This window comes from Durio zibethinus, chromosome 8 (assembly GCF_047325235.1).
Source record: "Durio zibethinus cultivar Kanyao isolate XHJ-2024 chromosome 8, ASM4732523v1, whole genome shotgun sequence".
In the NCBI taxonomy this organism is placed as follows: Eukaryota; Viridiplantae; Streptophyta; class Magnoliopsida; order Malvales; family Malvaceae; genus Durio; species Durio zibethinus.
Window position 1 is genome coordinate 20,743,242 of NC_143169.1, and position 20,375 is coordinate 20,763,616.

Genomic DNA, 20,375 nt, shown 5'->3' on the forward strand with positions numbered 1-20,375 from the left:
TTTAATAGGTGCAAGCCGTAAGAATGGATACGAGTGATGCCAAATGCATTTTAAGCTTTTCTCTTCGCACTCTAATTTTTTTTAATTTTTTAAAATAAAGTTATTTAATTATTTTTTTTTCACACAAGTTTTGAAAAATGTATTTTTGAAAAATCATAAATTTTTTTGAAAATGGATTTCCGAAAAACCATATAAATTTTCTAAAATAAAGTTTCAAAAAATTATAAACCTTTTCAAAAATTTATTTTTGAAAAGAAAAATTTTCGAAAAGATTTTGTGACTTTTTAAAATTTTATTTTTGAAAATTTAGATAATGTTTTGAAAATTTATTTTTAAAAAATTATAAAACTTTATAAAATTACGAGAACAGTAATTAAATAATTTTTTAAAAAATAACCTAAATAAAATTAAGGTATAAAGAAAAAAAATGAGGGCATATATATATATATATATATATAATTTTCAAGCTTCGAGTGTTAATCAGAAAAGATGATGGTACATCGAGAAATTTAATAGGTGTAAGTCATAAGAGTGAATAAAGAGTGATAGTAAATGCATTTCAAGCTTTTCTCTTCGCACTCTAATTTTTTTATTTTTTAAAATGAAGTTATTTAATTATCTTTTTTTTCACATTAATTTTTAATTATGCATTTTCCAAAAATCATAAACTTTTTCAAAAATAAATTTTTAAAAAATCATAAAATTTTTTTAAAATAGATTTTCAAATAATTATAGACCTTTTCAAAATTTTATTTTTGAAAAGCTAAATTTTCAAAATGATTTTATGACTTTTCAAAATTTTATTTTTGAAAAATTATATAACTTCTGAATTTTTTTATAAAAAAAATTATAAAAATTTATAAAATTATGAGAGCAGTAATTAAATAATTTAAAAAAATTGAGGTACAAAGAGAAAAAAAACGACAGTAATCTTAGCACCACTCTTGGTAAAAAATACACCAGTAAGAAGTAAAAACAACACAAAAATGTTTCTTCCTTTAATCCTTTGATAAAAAGAAAACTGGCAAGTCAAAGTCGGGTCAACTTCTTGTCCCATTTTGAAGGACATTTTCGTAAATACTAGCAAAATCGTTAACGGTCACTATCCGCCAGCCTGACGTCGTTCTCTGCAGTTCCTCCTCCCGTGGATTATCTTTCAAAATCTCTCCAATATATATATATACATATATATATATATATTCACAAATTCAAGCATTTAGCCAATCTATTCACACTCACGATATGAGCTAGCATTCTCCGCAGAATCCAGCAGTAAAACGCCTTCGTTCCCGTCGGTGCAACAGTTTTTTTTTTTTTTCATCTTTTTAGTTACAAAAGCAGCCTATATATTGCTTTGAATTGTTAAAAAATAAAAATCAAAGCCAGATTTTACTTAATTTAGCTATAATATTCTTTTTAATCCGTTTAATCTAACCAAAATTTTGTTAAATTTGTTTATCTCGTTATTATTTCTGTGAGTTTTATGTTTTCCGCTTCTCTGCTTTCCTTTTAGCTTCTCCTTTGTTGGCTTTATTACTCTGCAATAAGAAGATAAGAAGAAGAAGAAACAAAATGAAGGGAAAAGTAAAAGAAGACGAGAAGAACGAGAAAATCATTCGCGGCCTCTTGAAGCTTCCCAACGATCGCCGTTGTATCAACTGCAATAGCCTGGTAATTTTTTTTGACAATTTTTTTTTGATATTTGTTGATTTCATTTGATATTTTTCTCGTATTTTAAAAAAATGAAATATTTTTATCAAAATAAAAGATTTTATTTGTTAACATCTGCGCATTTGGCTTTGGATTTAATGAAAATTGTTTCCTTTTTCTCATGTTGATTGCTGGTTTCTTATGGCATTTGTTAAATCCAATGTGCATGTATACGTATGTAAGCGTGTGTATGTATTTATGTATGCCTGCATGTAATGTATGTGCAATGACTTAGCATGTGGCTTGTAACTTGTGAGCAGGGACCTCAATATGTATGTACAAATTTTTGGACATTTGTTTGCGCAACATGTAGCGGAATACAGAAGTATTTCCTGTATTTTCAAATCTCTTTTAGTTTTTTTTTTTATATTTTCTTTGCATCTTGGTTTATGGCTCTTATTTAATTGTCAATGTAGTCGTGAGTTTACACATCGAGTGAATCAGTATCAATGGCCACATTTACTTCAGAAGAAGTTACTGGTCTTCGGGAAGGGGGGAATGAGGTAATAATCATAAATCGCTAAATATAGTTGATTGCCTTATGAAATATAATGTCATGTCAATTTTGTATTTGATATGCCTATGTTATTGGTTTAATCTATTTCAATCTCTCTCATAGCGTGCAAAGGAAGTTTATTTCAAAGAATGGGATTCGCGATCTGTTCCTGATAACTGGTTCGTATTCTGTTTATGCTCGACTTACTGTTGAAATTCTGGAAGATGATTACAGTATTAACTCATACGCTTGGTATCAGTAATATTGAGGGGCTTCGGAAATTCATTAAGCATGTCTATGTGGATAGAAGATACACTGGTGAGAAGAAGAGTACCATTGACGGGCCTTCGACTCCTAAGAGGGTAAGCTAATTACTTAAATTTAACATGGCCCGCGAGAAATAATCATTTGTGTTGAAAGGGTATTGATTCGATCAACTTGAAGATGCATTCATCTTCTGAAAATTTTTTTTTTTTTGGACATATCATATAGGTTGAGAGGGAAGACTCTTTTACTCTTCGCAGTGGCTGTCATGGTATGCCTTGTTTGGATATCTATGAACCACTTTGCATTGAGAGATCTGGATCTAGTGGAAGAAGTGGTGAAAGAAATTCTCGAAGTAGTTATGGTGAGAGAATAAATCTTGGACATGGTAAAGAATCTAAAAAACATGGTGATCCGAAGAGAATTTCTGCCTATTTTGAGGTGGTGGATGATAGATTTCGTGATGATATATCTGAAACTACAAAGCCAGAGGCCAACTGGTTTTCTAGCAGGATACACTATCTGCATAGAAGGCCCTCAAACCAGCATAAAGCGCTAGATTCATCCAGGCCCCGAGAAGTGCGTTCTCTTCGGGATATATTAGATAGAATCCCATCTCTGCGACCAAGTGAAGCTCTAAAAGAAGATGGTGGTAGGCCTTCTGATGGTTCTATTCATATGCAAGTGAGTCTGTCCTAAATTATGTACTAAGTACTTTATGCTTTACAGTTGGGGTAGAAGTTATATCGTGTTCTTGTGTTATCTGCTTTTCCTTTAGCTTCATGACCTTTTGAATGTCTAATGCAATTTCTTTAGTTTTTGGTGTTTACCAAGTATTTTCTTAGTCACTCCCATGGTTTTCCTAGAAGTTAGTCATGCTATGAATTTAGTCTTTGAAAAGTTCTTATTTTCAACTTTTGATTATATAGATGGCCACACAGATTAAGATTACTCTCTCTCTCTTCCTACTCTTTTTGGATGGGCAATTATGTAAAAAGGATACCATAATGCTGAAAATTAGTCAGTATAACATCCTAGTCACATAATTTTTTGTGAATGGTCAATTGACACCGTTTATGCATGTAAGACAGAAGGTTACCATAAATGAATGAATCCTCTTGGCTTGCATTGTGATATGTGTTAGATATGGTTTATTACCATGTTTCTATAATTTTCTGGAATATGTCTTTCCTCATTGTAGTAAAAATCTTCATTGCAGAGAACCGCACCTACTATTAAAACAAGCCACACTAAGGCGTATTCTATGGAACCTAGAAGGCTGAATTCTATGGGATATGAAAAGAACACTTTAGGAAGCCCAGTTAATATCAGTTCTGACCATGAGCCAGCTTCACAAGCAAAACAATCACCAAAATCTACTGGTCAATCTACCTCAAAACCAATAAGTTCACCAAATTCTAATAATTTGGTAAGCATTGACTGTCCTACTCAGAAAAATCAATCAAAGGCTGCTTCAAATGCAAAAAACCTGGACTCTGTAGCTCCTGCAGCTAAACCTATGGGAAGTGTGTCAAAGAAACCGAGCACAGGTGGTGTGCTCACTGCAGAAATCCCTAACATGCCTAGAACACCTAGCAGTAATGGTGTTTCTCCTGCTGCACCACTAAGCAATGCATTGACTTCTCTCCCTACATCCACTTCTCCCAATCCAAAGGCTTCATTAGTGAGTGCAGGTACTGCATTATCAGTAACTACCATTCATGGTGGTTCCTCTAGTGAAGCTAATCACTTGAAACAAGAGAAAGGCATTCCACTGCCTCAGTGCTCTATATTTCCGGACACTGCCAGTCAATCTACTTCCCCTGTGGCTTCTAGCAGTCCAAATTTGCAATCATCTCAATTTGTCCCACGGAAGATTCCTCAGGCCAGTTCTGGAGTTGTAACGGAGTCTCTTCCTTCAGTGCTTAAATTGAGTGGCAAAAAGGAATTTCAAGTGGTGAATTAAAGTTTTTATCTGTTCATTATCTCCAATCATTCCAGAGTTATTATAATTCGCATCTAGCTATTTGAATTCTACATTTTTTATGAAAGTTTTTCATCTTTTATGCAAAATAATGGATTGAAATGATGTCGTTAATACGTTTCTTTCTTATTCTTGAGTTTTTCTGTTTGTTGTCTCTGTGCAGGGTCATGGGACTGGTCCTGCAGTCATATCCTATTCTGGTCCTACAGAACAGAAATCCGGTGGAAGAAAAGAACTTCCACAGGTAAATTGACGTTCTTTTGTTGTGCATTTGCATCTCTATGTCATCTCTTATTTATTAGTGTTTCAGAAAGAGAAATTTGGATTTCATATTTTCTATACATATGTCTCCATTGCACAAAATAAGGAAGAGATGATATTATTCTTGTATTAGTATCTAATCATAATCTGAATGTTTTGCAGCACCTTTTTGTTGCAACCCATTCATCAGCGCCTGTACAATCGCCTGGATGGCAAGCAGTTCAAGCCCATTTCCCGGGTTATGGCTTGCAGTGTTCTTCTACAGTGGTAATTCTTCTTAGAATAAGTTACTTTTTAAAATGTCAGCAACTTTTTTCATAATGAGTTTCTAATTTCTAATCTGTGGTTTCTTTTATAGCAAGTTCCAATTGTGCATCAACCAGCAAACACGTTTGATCTTAAGAACGGGACACATATTCAATCCCCAATGGTACACATCTAATTTCATTTATAGTTGTGGTAATGATCATCAAATTTGTTAATAGAGGTTTTCATTCACAGAGTGAGGGTTGTTTGTTTATTCCAGTATTCTCTGAATAAGATATATGATTTTTTTTTCATAACACTAATTGATAGACTGAATGGAAAAGTGAAGTGGTAATATAAAGTTTAAAAAGAATTTCAGCTTAGTTAGTGTTCAATTTTTCTGTCCATTTTCAAAAAGCCAATTCTGGTATTATTTGTTTGTTTATGGAATTTATTTCTAGTTTTCTACAATATTAGTCAGAAGCAGTCCTGCATCCTGTCAAAAGGGCCTGTCTTCATACGTTATTAGGTTGCTCAATTGCGACACTAGGAGGCTCAAGCATGCTGAGGAAATTTTGCTAGTAATGATAACATAAATTCTAAAGAGGAAGAGATTGGCCATCGATGCTGTTTAGTTAATTAACAGGCGAGGTCCCTGAGAAGATGCAAACAAGTAATTGTAGAGATTCATATTCATAATCGAATCCACGTGTGCGTCTGTGTGCCAACCACTTTTCCATTGTTTTAGATAGATTATCCAGCTTAAACGTCTGGTTCCTAAGTTTTCCAGAAATCTAGTTTTTTTTTTTTTTTTTGCTAGGAGATATGTTCAATGATCAAAACTTTTCAAAATTGGGAGTATCATTGAGATGAAAATAGAGAACAAAAACAAGTATCATTGAGGTGTCGATATATGCTAGATTTGAAAATAGAGAGGAAAAAAAAATGCCGTTTCATTTCTGCTGAACTCAGATTAGTTTATAAATAAGGTTGAATATATTCGCCATGCTAATTTGAGTTGTATGTTACAGTTATCTTCCATGGCTTCCTGGCATTGGGTTCAACCCAGTGTAACGACATCCACAAATTTATTGAAGTCTTCCAGCCTCGATTCCCCTTTTACACAATGGATGCCCGCGCAGTCATCACCTTATGGGGCAGTACCTTTCCAGCCATTGAAAAGCACTTCAGGAATGCCTTCGAGTAAGTTTCCATCTTTCTATGGTTATCTTTTTATCTTTCTTATCATTGTGAGGTTTTGTTCATTTGTTTATCTAAAATTTCATTAAATAATTCTCAGGTTCATACATAGGGCAACAATTACCAAACAAGCCGCCACCTGCAGGGTAATTTCATTTTTCATCCTTAGCCTCCGTTGACATGATTTTAAGAAAATATTTTTAGAAAACTATTTAATTTTTTTGAAAAAATAAAATTTTTTTATTGTTTGAATAAATTAATTAAAAAATATTTTTTTATTTGATTTTTTTCAGAAAATCTATTTTATTTTTTAAATAATATTAGTATAATTATTAAAATATTAAAAATTATTTATTATTAAAGTATATTGAAATTATTTATGATTAAAGTTATTAATATTCAAGAATAATTATATTTTAATAATAATATTTAATATTAAAATATTATATTAATATAAAAATACTTAAAATAAAAATATTTATTATTCTTTATATTAATATTTTAAAATATTTTAAATAGTATTATTATTCTTACAATATTCTTTTTATTAATATTAAAATAGTAATATGTATTATTAAAATATTTATACTATTAAAATATTTATATTTTATATTGAAAGTATCTATTATTAAATTATAACAAAAAAATCTTTTATTTATATATTTATTATTAAAATATTAATATAAATACCTTAATAAATAAAAATATAAAATTATATATTTTAAACTAAAAATATTTAAAAAATATTTAAAATATTCATATTAAGAAAATAATATTATTATATTATTTAACATTAATTATTAAAATAATAAAATTATTATTATATATTATTATATATTATTAAAATAATAATATTATACTATTTATTATTGAAATACTAAAAATATTTATATTTAATAATATACAAAATAAAAATATTTAAACTGAAATATCAAAAGACTTTTAATGTTAATATTTTAGTATTTTAATTATAATTAAGAAAATATTTTTATTAATATAATAATATTTTAGATTGAATCAAATTAAGTTTGATTTTTAAAAAATCATATACAAAATTCGATTTAGGTAAAATTATATTCAAATATATTGATAAATAGTTCTATTTATATATAATTCTTTTTTCTAAATTATCTTTTCCTTTTCAAAAGAGTAAGATAATTTTTTAAAAAAATTATCTTATTTTTTAATGATCAGTAAATTATTTTTTGTTGACCAGTTAATTTTTGTCAAACAAATACTTAAAAATATATAAATCATTTTTAAAAAATTATTTTTTACGAAACAATCCCAACCTGAATATGAGCGGTAAGTTTCTGTTGGGTTTATTTTGCCTGTGATGTGGCTACAAAGAAACTGAATAAATTATGACAGTAACTGGTTTGGTAAAACATACTTACTGGATTTATTAATGTTGAGAAAATAATAAAGTTGCCCATTAAAAGGACATCGCATCTGGATGAAATTGCTTTGTTGCCTGAAATTGTAACACTTTTGTCTATACTTCTAGTGGACTATCATTTCAAACAAAAGAGATTAGCTGAATCTAAATTCAACCTAAAAGTCTACCACCTAATTTAATGATTCATTCCCTTTCACATTCATAGGTAAAAGGATAGAAAACTCCATTTGGAAGGTGGTTTTGTTCATGACTAGTTATGTATTTTCCATCTCTTACTTCCATAAGATTTATTTGATAGCATAACTTTGGAAAGACTTAGGAAACAATGTGGCTGTTTTCAGCACTTTAAACCCCACTCAGCATCCTGGTGGCAAATTACCTACCCCTGCAATCCGAAGGTCTTCTTCTTCTGTTGGAGGAAACCCCTTCGCATAATTTTTCAGAAGGCTGGCTGCTGGTACTCCAACAGTGTATATTTTTCCATGCTGAATACGAGATCAAGTTAAGTTTTTACCTATTAATGTAACTCATATATAAACCATGGCACTACGGGTTTAAATTTGGTCTTGCAAACCTTTTAATTGGTCAGATTGGTCATGCAAACTTAGGCTACATTTGGATTGTATCATATCCCCAGTGGAGGTGCGATTTGCATGTAAAATCGCGTCAATCGTACCGCAGACAGCCAAATAAATTCAGTGAGTCATAATTTCGGTCGGTTGCTCCTCGGAGTAATTTGGTCCGGTTCACGACTGTTTTTTTTTTTTTTCCTGTTTTATCCTTCCAAGTTAAATTGCAAAGATAAAAATATACTTACAATTTAACTTTTTATTTTTATTTTTATTTAAAAATTATGAAATAATAAATTTTATTATTTAAGAAATTAGTAAATTTTAATTTTTTATTAACAAAATTATTATTTAATATAAAAATAATTTAATAAATTTTCAATTATTTATTAGTTTTATAAATATTAAATAATTTAAAACTTTTATTACATATAATTTTTAATCTAACATCTTTAATGATCATTTTTTATTCTTAATGCAATTTATCTTACCACCACCATTACTTTTATGTCCAAATATATATCCCATAGTTAATTTTAATTTTATCGCTAAAGTAGTTAACCACACATTTATTATTATTTTTAATCTTACTAGAGTTAATCTCATTGTTTATCCAAATAAATTTTTAATTTATATTTAGATTGAAATTAGTAAAAAAAATGATTTTTAAAGAAAATGAAATGATAGCTTATTTCCTTATTTTGCTAACTAAAATTACTAAAAGAAAAAAAAAGAATGAATTAACCGCAACTTTTATTTGGTTGAATTGTTAAAAGAAAAGGAGATATTATATTTTTTTGCTGCAATTATACCCTTTTAGAATAAAATAATTTTCCATAATGTGAATTATCTTGATATTAACTATTTTAAATAATTTTGAAAGTTAATAAAAATGATTTTAATTAAAGAGAATATTATTAATAATTAATTCATAAAGATGTATATTTTGAATTATATTTATATTATAATAATTTTTTTTCAAAATTGATTCATAAATGAAAAAATTAAACTTAATTAAATATTTATTATTAAGTTAAAACTAATCATATATTCGTTTAAGAATTAATATTTTCCTATAATTATACATGTTTTTGTCATATTCTTTTATTTTCATTATTTAGAATTTGTGAAATGATAACAAAACGAAAAAAATTAAGATTTAAGCATAAATTAAAAATATAAATAATTCAAAGTTATTGAAAAAAAAATAGTTGAGGAATGAGTTGAAAAAAATTTAAAGGCAGAATCAATGGTTAACATTAATTGTTAAGCTTGAATATTATAATAATATTTTTTGAAAAATAATAAAATATAATAAAGACGTAAAAATTATTTTATATTTAAAATTTTTCAATCCTTTTCTTTCCTTCCCGTTTACCCCAATTTAGGGTAATTAAAAATTAGAGTTTTTGAAAAAAAAAAAGAGTGATGCTTAATTTTTTTTCCTTTCCTTAATTAAAATGTAAATAATAAACTAAACAAGAGAAAGATTTTCTTATTTACCTTTCCTTTCCCTTCTTTTCCCTCACCTCCCCTCAATCCAAACATAGTCTTAGAGATGTACTTAGAGACAATGCAATGGTAAACTAGATCTAGTGCCATTTAAGGAGGCCAGTGCGGTGAGAGGAGTTCCATTGCCCCCGCACATCCAAACGGGATTTAATGCAAAATTGAAAGAAGAGGTATTGTGAGAAAGGAAGAAGGGTATAATTTGATGGTGTGAGTTACTCTTTCCAAGCCCTAGGTTTGTATCATGATTGTAAATGTTATTATTAGTACTGGTCAAAAATGTTCAATTTGCTCCATGAACTGTTAATAATTGTGTAATTTATTGATAGAATTTTAAATTTTTAATTCAAATGATCATGATTCAGATCTCTATGAAATCAAATATATATAAAAAAAAAAAAATCCACTCCATGAATTTTACCTAATCATAAGAGATTGAGCCAAACCAAGCTAAAGAGTTATAATGTTATTAAGTGGTTAATTATATTAACCAATCAGGCATTCAATTAGTAACTTTTAATTAAAAAAATGATTGAATTTCCATAGATAGCTACAATAATGTAAAATGTGGAATTTCTGATCCCACTTATCAACAGAAAAAGAGTCCATCGGAGTTAGCTAGAGTGAGGAAAAAAAACAAAAAACTTATGTGATAAACTAATACGAAAAGAGTTGTCATGTCCATTATAATCATGCTTGTGCTCATCGAACTACAGCGTATGAATTTCCAACCCCTACCAAATATACTCCAAGAATTCGATTGCCATCCCAAGAAATGGCTCTGCTTCAACCAATCGCTTTCCTTTTCCTCCGGAAACTCCTTTGGCTGCCGAAGCTCCATACCATCTCTCTCACTTTAAAATAAGCAAGATTTCCTGGCTTCAGGCAGGATTTGGCCAGATTCACGTCTCCAACTCTCTTCGTTTGATGAAAAAAAAAATCATAGATTATATGTTTTTTAAAAATTGATAAATTAACCCACAACCATCATCAATAGATTGTTCACCCAAACTTTACTCGTAACGTCCACCCTATGATTGCATGAGTAGTTATAAATACGTTTCAATATTAGTTAAAATATTATACTTATCCACCCCAAGCATGAATGGATTTTTTCAATCTTGACCAAAATCTTACAATTTTTAATTTTTGGTGATTTACACTCGGATCCTATTGCATTTGATTGAAAGCCTAGTGATCGTTGATATTTGTTCTTTATTTATTTTTATATTTGAGATTATTATGGGTTAATTTTTAATTATTAAAATTAAAATTTTAATACTTTATTAATAGATCACATAATTATTGACAATCTTTATATTACATTGGAATACATTGCACTTGTCGGATTCTATACATGTTTATTGGTTAAAAGTTAATGCAAAGAAAAGATTAAAAAAAAAGAAAAAAAAAGAAAAGGTATAAAAGAGATTATTAATTGTATTATTATTTCATGGGGAAGAATCAATTTACACAAAAAAAATTATATTTTTTTTACATATTTTCTAATTATTAATTTTATTATATTCAAAAGATGAGATTAAATCAATTTTTTTTTATTTGTCTCTATCATAATTTAAATCTATTAGAATCAATGATTAAAAAATATATAAAAAGATGTAAAACTTTTTTATATAAGTTGATCTCTTCCCATTATTTCTTACACTTTTGCTTGAATTTTCAGTCCAATTTTCCCAAGAAAATCACCATGTGTCTTTTTTATTATATTAAGTTATTAATTTTTTTAAATTCTTAATCTACTATACAACCTTCCGCCCATATATTTATTTAATTAAAATTCTTATTAATTTACCTTTCAACTCTTTACTTTTATACTTATTTAGCTTTGAACTTGCAACTGGCATGGTATAGGCCCAGAAGTCACTCGGTACTACCTTGTTGTCTTGAACGATGGACTTAGTGTTGGGGAAATAAATGGAACCCATCTTGCATTAATTCCTAAGATAAAAAATCCCAGCAAAATAACTCACTTTAGATCTGTAAGCCTGTGTAATGTCCGATATAAGATTATTACCAAAGCCCTAGCCAACAGGTTGAAAAAAGTCTTACCCTCCTGTATAAGTGAAAAGCAAAGTGTTGTCGTCCCCAAAAAACAAATACTGATAATGTGCTTATTGCTTATGAGTTGTTGCATAACCTGAGGTAGAAGAATACGGGTAAGACGGGTTACGCTGCCATCAAATTGGATATAAGCAAGGCTTATGACAGGGTAGAATGGGGCTTTATACTGTTATGAAAAGGATTTGTGAGAAATGGATTTTTGTCGTCATGTAGCATGTGGAATTTGTTTCATATAAAATTGCTTTAAACAGGTCAGTCTCGAAAGCCTTTGTTCCTGAAAGGGGACTAAGATAAGGGGACCCTCTATCTCTTTATCTCTTCTTGATATGCTCAAAGGGTTTGTCTGATTTATTATCAAAGCACCAGAGAGAGGGATAACTGATGAGTGTCCGAGCTTATGTTAACGGTCCGCACATCACTCACCTAAAGCAAATCTCACAGAGTGTAAGAGGGTGAGAAGGCTATTAAAGGTTTATGATAAGGATCAGGCCAGAAGATAAACTACGAGAAATCCAGGTTATTCTTCAATACGAATACTAGTAACGAAAAAAAGAAAAAAAATTAAAAGTCTGTGTGATATCTAGGTTGCCAAGAGCCCAAAAAGGTATTTAGGACTACCTATGTTTTGTGGAAGACGTAAGAGGAGAGAGTTCAGGTGGGTGCTCGACAGCATGAGGGAAAGAACCGAGACTTGGAGTCAAAGACGGATTTCGACAGGTAGGAAGGAGGTGTTCATAAAGGCCATATTGCAGGCAAAACCCTCTTATGCAATGGCTTGTTTTCTTTTCCCTAAACCCTCTATCATGAGATGAAAACGGTCATAAGCTGGTACTGGTGGAAAAATAACAAAGAGAAGGGAGGTTTCCACTAGCTATCTTTGAATAGGCTCTGCAAGTCTAAAAAGGAGGGGGTTCTAGATTTTAAAGATATGGAATGTTTTAATTTGGTTTTACTAGCTAAACAGGGGTGGAGAAGCATGCAAGACATATCAACTCTGGTTCACAAAGTTTTAAAAGCCAAGTATTTTCCTAGAACATCCTTTATGGAAACAAATAAGCGACATAGATCATCATATACTTGGAAAAGCTTATGTAAGGGAAAGGTGGTCTTAAAGAAATGACTTAAATGGGGTGTGGGGATTGGGGAACAGATCAGAGGTTTTGAAGACCTGTGGATACCAGACACAAGCTCTTTTGTTCCAAAGTGTTAAGAATAATGACTTAAATCCCATAAGATATTCGTTTGAGATTTGTTAGAGATTTGTTTGGGATTTGTTAGATATTGCTTGATGGACAAGAAAACTTACAAAAAAAAATTTTGAAAGGAAAAAAGATACTTAATAGGCAAGTTTGACTTGAAGGAGAAGAATTCTAAGAGGAAAGGGATTGTTAATAGGCAAGTTTATATGTATAAATAGATGGAGTCTCTCCAGGATTAGATATGAGAAAAATATGTAAAAAAATTGTAGGGTTTTATGGGATAAACACCTAGAAGGAGTACTGAGGCTTTATGTTTTATAGGTATGTTTGTTTGTTTGTGAGTGGACTAGAGAAGACTAAGAGGGTCCACATAGATGTGATGTATGGGTGCATATGAGTACGTGTTTGGTTATGTTGAAATGGTGCATATGGATATGTATTTGTTTGGATTAAGAATATTCAATAGACTAGAGGAGATTAAGAGGGTCTATGGGTATTGATTGTTGAGTGGTTGATACCTTTTGATGCATGTTTGTAATTCTCTATAACTAGTGAATCTTGTTTCTCATCCGTGAACGTAGGTCAGTTAGATTGAACCACATTAAATTGTTGTCTCTTATATGTTTGATTAATTATTTGATTATGCTTCTGCTGGTGTGATTGGAAAGGGGTTTTTTTGCCCAACAAGTGGTATTAGAGCTACGGTATCCCTAACAAGTGGTATCAGAGCATGGTTTAAGTCATAGGAAAAAGTAAGTCCAAAGGAGCTCGATTCAAGAGAAGAGTTTGAGTTCAAGTTTTGAGGATTGAAGATTGATTTGCATGAAGCGTGAAGACACATAAGAGAAGATGATTATAAGACTTTCATTATAAGTGGAGCCAAGCATATCTAGCATGAAGACAGATGATTGATGAAATTTGAGTCAAAGTAAAGATTGTTAGGAATAATGACTCAAATCCCATAAGATATTCATTTGGGATTTGTTAGAGATTTGTTTAGGATTTGTTAGATATTGCTTGATAGACAAGAAGACTTGCAAAAAAAGAATTCTAAAAGGAAAATGGATTCTTAATAGGTAAGTTTGACTTATAGGAGAAGAATTCTAATAAGATAATAGGCAAGTTTGTATGGTTATAAATAGATGAAGTCTCTCCAAGATTAGGTATGAAAAAAATATATAAGAGACTTGTAAGGTTTTGTAGGATAGACACCCCATAGGAGTACTGGGGCTTTACATTTTATGGGTGTGTATATTTATTTTCGAACGGACTAAAAGAGATTGAGAGGGTCCACATAGATATGATGTATGGGCATATATAAGATATGTTTGGTTGTGTTGAAATTGTGCATATAGATATGTATTTATTTGGATTGAAAATACTCTATAGGATTAGAAGAGATTAAGAGGGTCTATGAGTGTTGATTATTGAGTGATTGATACGTTTTGATGTATGTTTGTAATTCTCTATAACTAGTAGATCTTGTTTCTCATCCATGGACATAAGTTAGTTAATCGAACCACATTAAATTATTGTCTCTTATGTATTTAATTAATTATTTGATTATGCTTCCACTGGCATGATTGGAAAGGGATTTTTTTACCCAATAAGTAACATCAGAGCTATGGTGATCCCCAACAAGTGGTATCAGAGCATGGTTCAAGCCATGAGAAAAAACAAGTCCAAATGAGCTCGATTTAATAGAAGAATTTAAGTTCAAGTTTTGAGGATTGAGGATTGATTTATGTGAAGCATGAAGATACATAAAAGAATATGATTGTAAGACTTTTATTACAGGTGGAGCCAAGCATATCTAGCATAAAAACAGATGATTGATGGAATTTGAGTCAAGGTAAAGATTGTTAGGAATAATGACTCAAATCCTATAAGATATTCATTTGGAATTTGTTAGAGATTTATTTGAGATTTGTTAGATATTACTTGATGGACAAAAAGAATTGCAAAAGAAAAATTTTAAAAAGAAAAATGATTCTTAATAGGCAAGTTTAGCTTACAGGAGAAGAATTCTAAGAGGAAAGAGATTCTTAATAGACAAGTTTGTATGGTTATACATAGATGGAATCTCTCTAAGATTAGGTATGAGAAAAAGATGTAAAAGAGTTGTAAAATTTTATAGGATACACACCTTATAGGAGTACTAAGGCTTTACATATTATGGGTATGTACGTTTGTTTGTAAATAGATTAGAAAAGATTGAGAGGATCCACATAGATGTGATGTATGGGCGTATATGAGTATGTGTTTGGTTGTGTTGAAATTGTGCATATGGATATGTGTTTGTTTGAATTGAGAATACTCCATAGGACTAGAGGAGATTAAAAGGATCTATGAGTATTGATTGTTGAGTGGTTGATACATTTTGATGTATGTTTGTAATTCTCTACAACTAGTGAATTTTGTTTCTCATCCGTAGGTATAGGTCAGTTAGACCAAATCACATTAAATTGTTGTTTCTTATGTGTTTGATTAATTATTTGATTATACTTCCACTAACGTGATTGAAAAGAGGCTTTTTTGCCTAACATAAAGCCTCTTAAGAAAGCCACTCCAATAGAGAAACTAGTCTACAAGCTGATGGACAATGAATATCAGGGATAAGATAAGAGTATGCTGAAGGAACTATTCCTAAAGAACATAGTTGAGAAGATCATGGCAATAAAGCTGAGTAGTAGAGAGACAAAAGACGTGATGGTCTAGCATTTCGAGAATAATGGTATCTAAAGTGTAAGAAATGGCTATCACCTAATACTTGACAAGAGATGTATTACAGTAATGAGAGAAGGGATGCCAACAGCGAAGAAGAGGGGCATTCACCAAACTTTGAAGACTGTGGTAAAATATGGAGTACATCACTCCCTAACAAAATAAAGATTTTCGCTTGGAGAATGTGCCATGATATACTGTCTATGTTAAAAACCTATACAAGAGGAATATCACATTACATAGCCTCTGTAAATGCTATAACGAAGCTAAAAAGACTGTAGAGCACACAATAATAGAGTGTCCTAAGGTAAAAGAGGTATGATGAGAAATAGGCTTTGACAAAAATGGACTGGGTCAACAAAGAGCTAAAATGTGGGAATGACTAAAGACCCCTACAAAGGGTTTCAAAAAAGAGATATTGGATATGGTGATAATGTTAGCCTAGGCCATATGGACAAACAAGAATGATCTAATTAAGAACTAGGTCGAAAGCCATCCCTCTTAAACAACAAGTTTTACACTATAATGTAAGGAAACATACTAGTTAGAACAGATGGGAAATGAAAGTCAAATAGCCAAAGTCCTTGACATGTAGAAAGCATCAGTAGAAGGGATGGTCAAACTCAACTTCGACGGAGCCCTTGATATTAGAAACTAGATAAAAAGCTTGAGATTAGCAATTAGAGACTCACGAGGTCAAGTTATTACAATAATGAGTATGATTGAGACCAGGTTCTAAAGGCACATACGAGGCCTGAGTATGAGGATGAGGGCTAGGTTAAGGTGCGAAAGCATGGCAAGGTAAGCAGCCTAGTGCCCAAAATAAGAACTACTCGTTGGAAGGATCTAAAATGACATAAAAGAGTGGCATGGGTACGTAGGCATAGAAAGCTCTAGATTAACCTAAAGATAGGTTAGGCGTGTAAACACAAAAGAGTATGAAAAAACCTAGAAGTAAGCCAGATGCACATGTACAAAAAGTTTCAGAAGGGCTAAACATGAAAACAGCAGCAGATACTGTAACACCTAAATAAGAAAGGCTCTAAAAGGCCCTAGCTTCGGGCAGAGCAACAACTAGACAGGAAAGGTTTTGAAACCCTTTAAGTGCAGGCACTCAACGAAAGTGCCCGGACTGGTCCAAACCTGAAGCTCAATGGAGAACCTAGAACAAGCTAGATTCTACAAAAGCATTAACTGATCTAGAAAGTGTCTAAGGACCATAAAAAGGTGTAGAAGGCCTATAAGGGCCATACACTTGGATCAATAAAGGTCATATATGCTAGAGAGGCTCAAGTATAAATATAGGTCCTCCACCTCATTTACAAGCAAGAAAAATAAGAGATAAGCAACAAGAGTCATTGTAAAAGCATTAAGCAATTGTCTATAACATGAAATAAATAGCAACATAATTTATTTAACTCTCATTCCTAGCTTTCTCCAAAGCTCTTTGGGAATCAATAGAGTGCACGGCATAAGCATTTGACACAAAGTCAAAAAAAAGGCTGACTTAGGCATATAGACAGTAGTTTTCAGCTTAAAATTGCACGGGTGCTAAATTTAAGCTCTCAACCAATGATAGTTGGTATTAGAGCCTGTTTCAATCAGAGTTAGTAGCAAAGCAGGTTTCGATTACAGTGGGATTACAACTTTCGTTAAGACTAGTGTTGATGTTAGTTTGGGTTATGCAAGCAACTTGTGTGCTAATGTGCCGGCTATGCTATCGACTTGCAGTGAGGTTACATGTTGAGGTCATTGGTAGTTATTGGTGTTGAGAGTAGGGCATAATAATGCTTAAGTGCTCCTAAGAATGTATGAGAGATCATCAATTTAAACTTCATATTTATGGTTAAGTGTATGGGTGATGTGCATAAGGGTCATCCACCTACGTGCAAGAGGAAAAATGGTAGTTTAAAAGAGAGATTATCATCCATGAAAGTTGGTTCGAAGACACCAAAGTTCGCATACGAGTGCTAGACTCCACATGAAAGGAGTTTGAAGTAGGGTAAAAGTCATAGGTAAAAGTCGAGTGAAGTGGTAATGTATAAGATTGAAATAAAAGTATTGCCATTGCTAAGTCAGTGGTCAAGGCTAAGTGCACTAAGTTTCCACAACCTAAGGATAAGGGCTAAGCCTGGAGGTAAAGGGTTGAGTGGGGGAGATAAAAGTAGTAGTTTTTCAAATAAAAAAAGGGTAATAGAGAATTGCAACATCTGAAGGTAAGGACCAAGGGTTCCATCCATGACCAAGGTACAACGACCATGTTCTTTAACTATTTTTTATGTTTAAGATTGTATAAGACTAGGAAATGCCCATAGTGAAAGAAGCTCGAAGCCATTATGAGGACTTAAAAAGAGTTCAATGGTAAAAGTCGTAATAACAATTGAGCTGAAAAGATAGAATCTCTTAAGCTCCTGATAAGGGCAATGTGAGTGTCGTTACGGAGAGCCACTAGCCCTAAAGATGGATGGTTTGTCAAAAAAAAAGGTAATAGCCTAGATGTGAATGTTGTATGCCCTACACCTATATGCACTGCACACATCAAATAACCTATTGAATGCGAAAATAAGGTAAGGACCCTATGGTGCAAAAGAGAGGGTAATAACACATTAAACATAGAGGCACTACAAGTTTTGACAAGCCAAGATTATGGAAGGCTATATGATGTAAGCACTGCACGCCCCGAATGGTTTATTGAGCGCAAAAAAAAAATAATGGCATGTCACCAACTAAGGCGCTGCTTACTTTGACAAGCATTGGTTTTGTGGGAACCACATAGGATAGTGATTGAAACAAAGGATGATTACGAAGGTGTACCAATAACCATCATGTACCAAAAACCATCGTATGCTAAAGACCATCAAGACAAAAATGGTACATCAATCTAATTTACTTGTGCAATGAAAGGACGGCTTCCTCTAGCAATGAGGACATTGTTAGAATGACTGAAAAAGAATGTCACAGTCCGTGCGTAAATCCCAAGCCAAATGGGTAGAAAGATATAGCTTGTTCGAGTTTGTGTAGGTAAAAGATTGAAACCAAGGTCTTAAAAGCACCTATGAGGCTCGAATGTATGGACCAGAGCCTAAGCTGAGGTGCGAGAGCACAGTAAAGTGAGTAGCCTAATACTGAGAATAGGGACTGCTTGTTCGAAAGATCTAAAATACCCTAAAAGAGTGGCATAGATAGGCAGACACAAAAGGCTTTAGATTAGCCTAGAGATAGGCCAAACGTGCAAGCACCGAAGGTTCTAGAAAGGTTAGGCACGGGAACAGTAATGGGTACTGTAGCACCCAAACAAGGAAGGCTCTAAAAGGCCCTAGTTACGGGTAAAGTAGCAATCAAACAGGGAAGGTTTTGGGAACCACTAGGCGCAAGCACTTGGCGGGAGTGGTCAAATTCTTTTAGACCTAAAGCTTAACGAGAAGCCTAAAATAAGCTAGATTTTACAAAAGCTTTACCAATCTAAAAAGTGTCTAGGGACCATGGAAAGGTCCAAAAAGCCTATGAGGGCCACATACTTGGATCAATAAGGGCCATATGTGTTGGGGAGTCTCAAGTATAAATAAGAGCCCTCCCCTTTATTTGTAAGCAACAAGAGTCATTGTAAGGGCATTGAGCAATTGTATATAGTATGAAGTAAATAGCAATACAGTTGCTTTAACTCTCCTTCCTAGCTTTCTTCCAAGCTTTTAAGGAACTAATGGAGTGCATGGCACAAGCATTCGACACAGAGTTGAAAAAGAGGTTGATTTAGGCACATGAACGGTAATTTTAAGCCTAAGGTCGCATGAGTGCTAAGCTTAAGCTCTTGACCCATGACACGTGCATGTTAAGAAAGAAAGGAATAGGTTGGCCCACTGTCTAGCAAGATCGGCTCTAAAAACTAGAGATAAGAGAGTATAGACAAAGAAATCACCAAATATGTTAAATGTAATACTCAAGCAAGATATTATAACAGCTTTCTAATAAAGTTCCTTTCATTTCAAAAATTAATTAATATGTATTGATTTTTTAAATACATCTTAAAAGGCTCTAATATGCGTCAATTCTTTTAAAAATTTTAAAAAATTTGATTTACAACAGTATAGTAGATAATTTACCAAAATCATAAAGATTTATTGTCAAATTGTCGTAAGGGTTTTGTGTCTGCCCGATGAATTTGAAAATGAAATAAAAAATAACAGAGTCGCCATTAATCTTTTTGCGCTAGGTGCAATTGGCCACATATTAAAACATATCCTTTTAATGAAATCTTAAAATTTATTAAAAGGATAATTTTGGAGTCTGCAAAATAATTTGGATTCGAGAGTCGATTACGTGTGGGGAAGGATTAGCACCCCTACAGTGCCTATTTAAAACGGCACCAATTAATTACGTGTTATCCATTAATTTTGATAAAAACAATCTTATTTCGATATTTAAAAATAATAATAATAATAATTTTTTTGATTTTTCATTTATTGGAAATTATTTTTTTTTCAAACTTATTTCATATTTATTATTCAAGTTTAATTCGAGAAAAATAAATTTAAACCATTTTATTAAAATAATTCTTAAAATGTTCCAATATGTTGGTAACATTAGAAAAACTTTTTCTCACATAGAAATTTCTTAGGCATCGCTTCTCGGAATACCTTAAAATTTCATCCTCGAATGTCTGAATTTACTTTTCGTAAAAATTATGTCATGCATACAATGCAAATAATGACATGTTGATGCAAACATCTTATTT

General features: G+C 31.7%; 1 protein-coding gene across 3 annotated transcripts; it reads left to right on the forward strand.

Moving 5' to 3' along the window:
* The first annotated feature begins 1,182 nt into the window (after window positions 1-1,182).
* LOC111278913 (uncharacterized) lies at window positions 1,183-8,307 on the forward strand. 3 transcript variants are annotated; one of them, XM_089764649.1, is made up of 13 exons: window positions 1,183-1,291; window positions 1,514-1,671; window positions 2,127-2,213; window positions 2,330-2,385; window positions 2,466-2,568; window positions 2,699-3,154; window positions 3,690-4,427; window positions 4,618-4,698; window positions 4,878-4,982; window positions 5,074-5,145; window positions 5,993-6,164; window positions 6,262-6,307; window positions 7,902-8,307. In XM_089764649.1, the coding sequence occupies exons 3-13, from the start codon at window positions 2,160-2,162 to the stop codon at window positions 7,993-7,995; spliced, it is 1,977 nt and encodes a 658-aa protein (XP_089620775.1). In that variant the 5' UTR covers window positions 1,183-1,291; window positions 1,514-1,671; window positions 2,127-2,159; the 3' UTR covers window positions 7,996-8,307. The 3 variants fall into 3 exon arrangements, with proteins under 3 accessions (XP_089620775.1, XP_089620776.1, XP_089620777.1); XM_089764650.1 differs by lacking the exon at window positions 1,183-1,291 and adding an exon at window positions 1,971-2,035 and having other exon boundaries at window positions 1,596-1,671; XM_089764651.1 differs by lacking the exons at window positions 1,183-1,291; window positions 1,514-1,671 and adding an exon at window positions 1,970-2,044.
* Window positions 8,308-20,375: the final 12,068 nt, after the last annotated feature.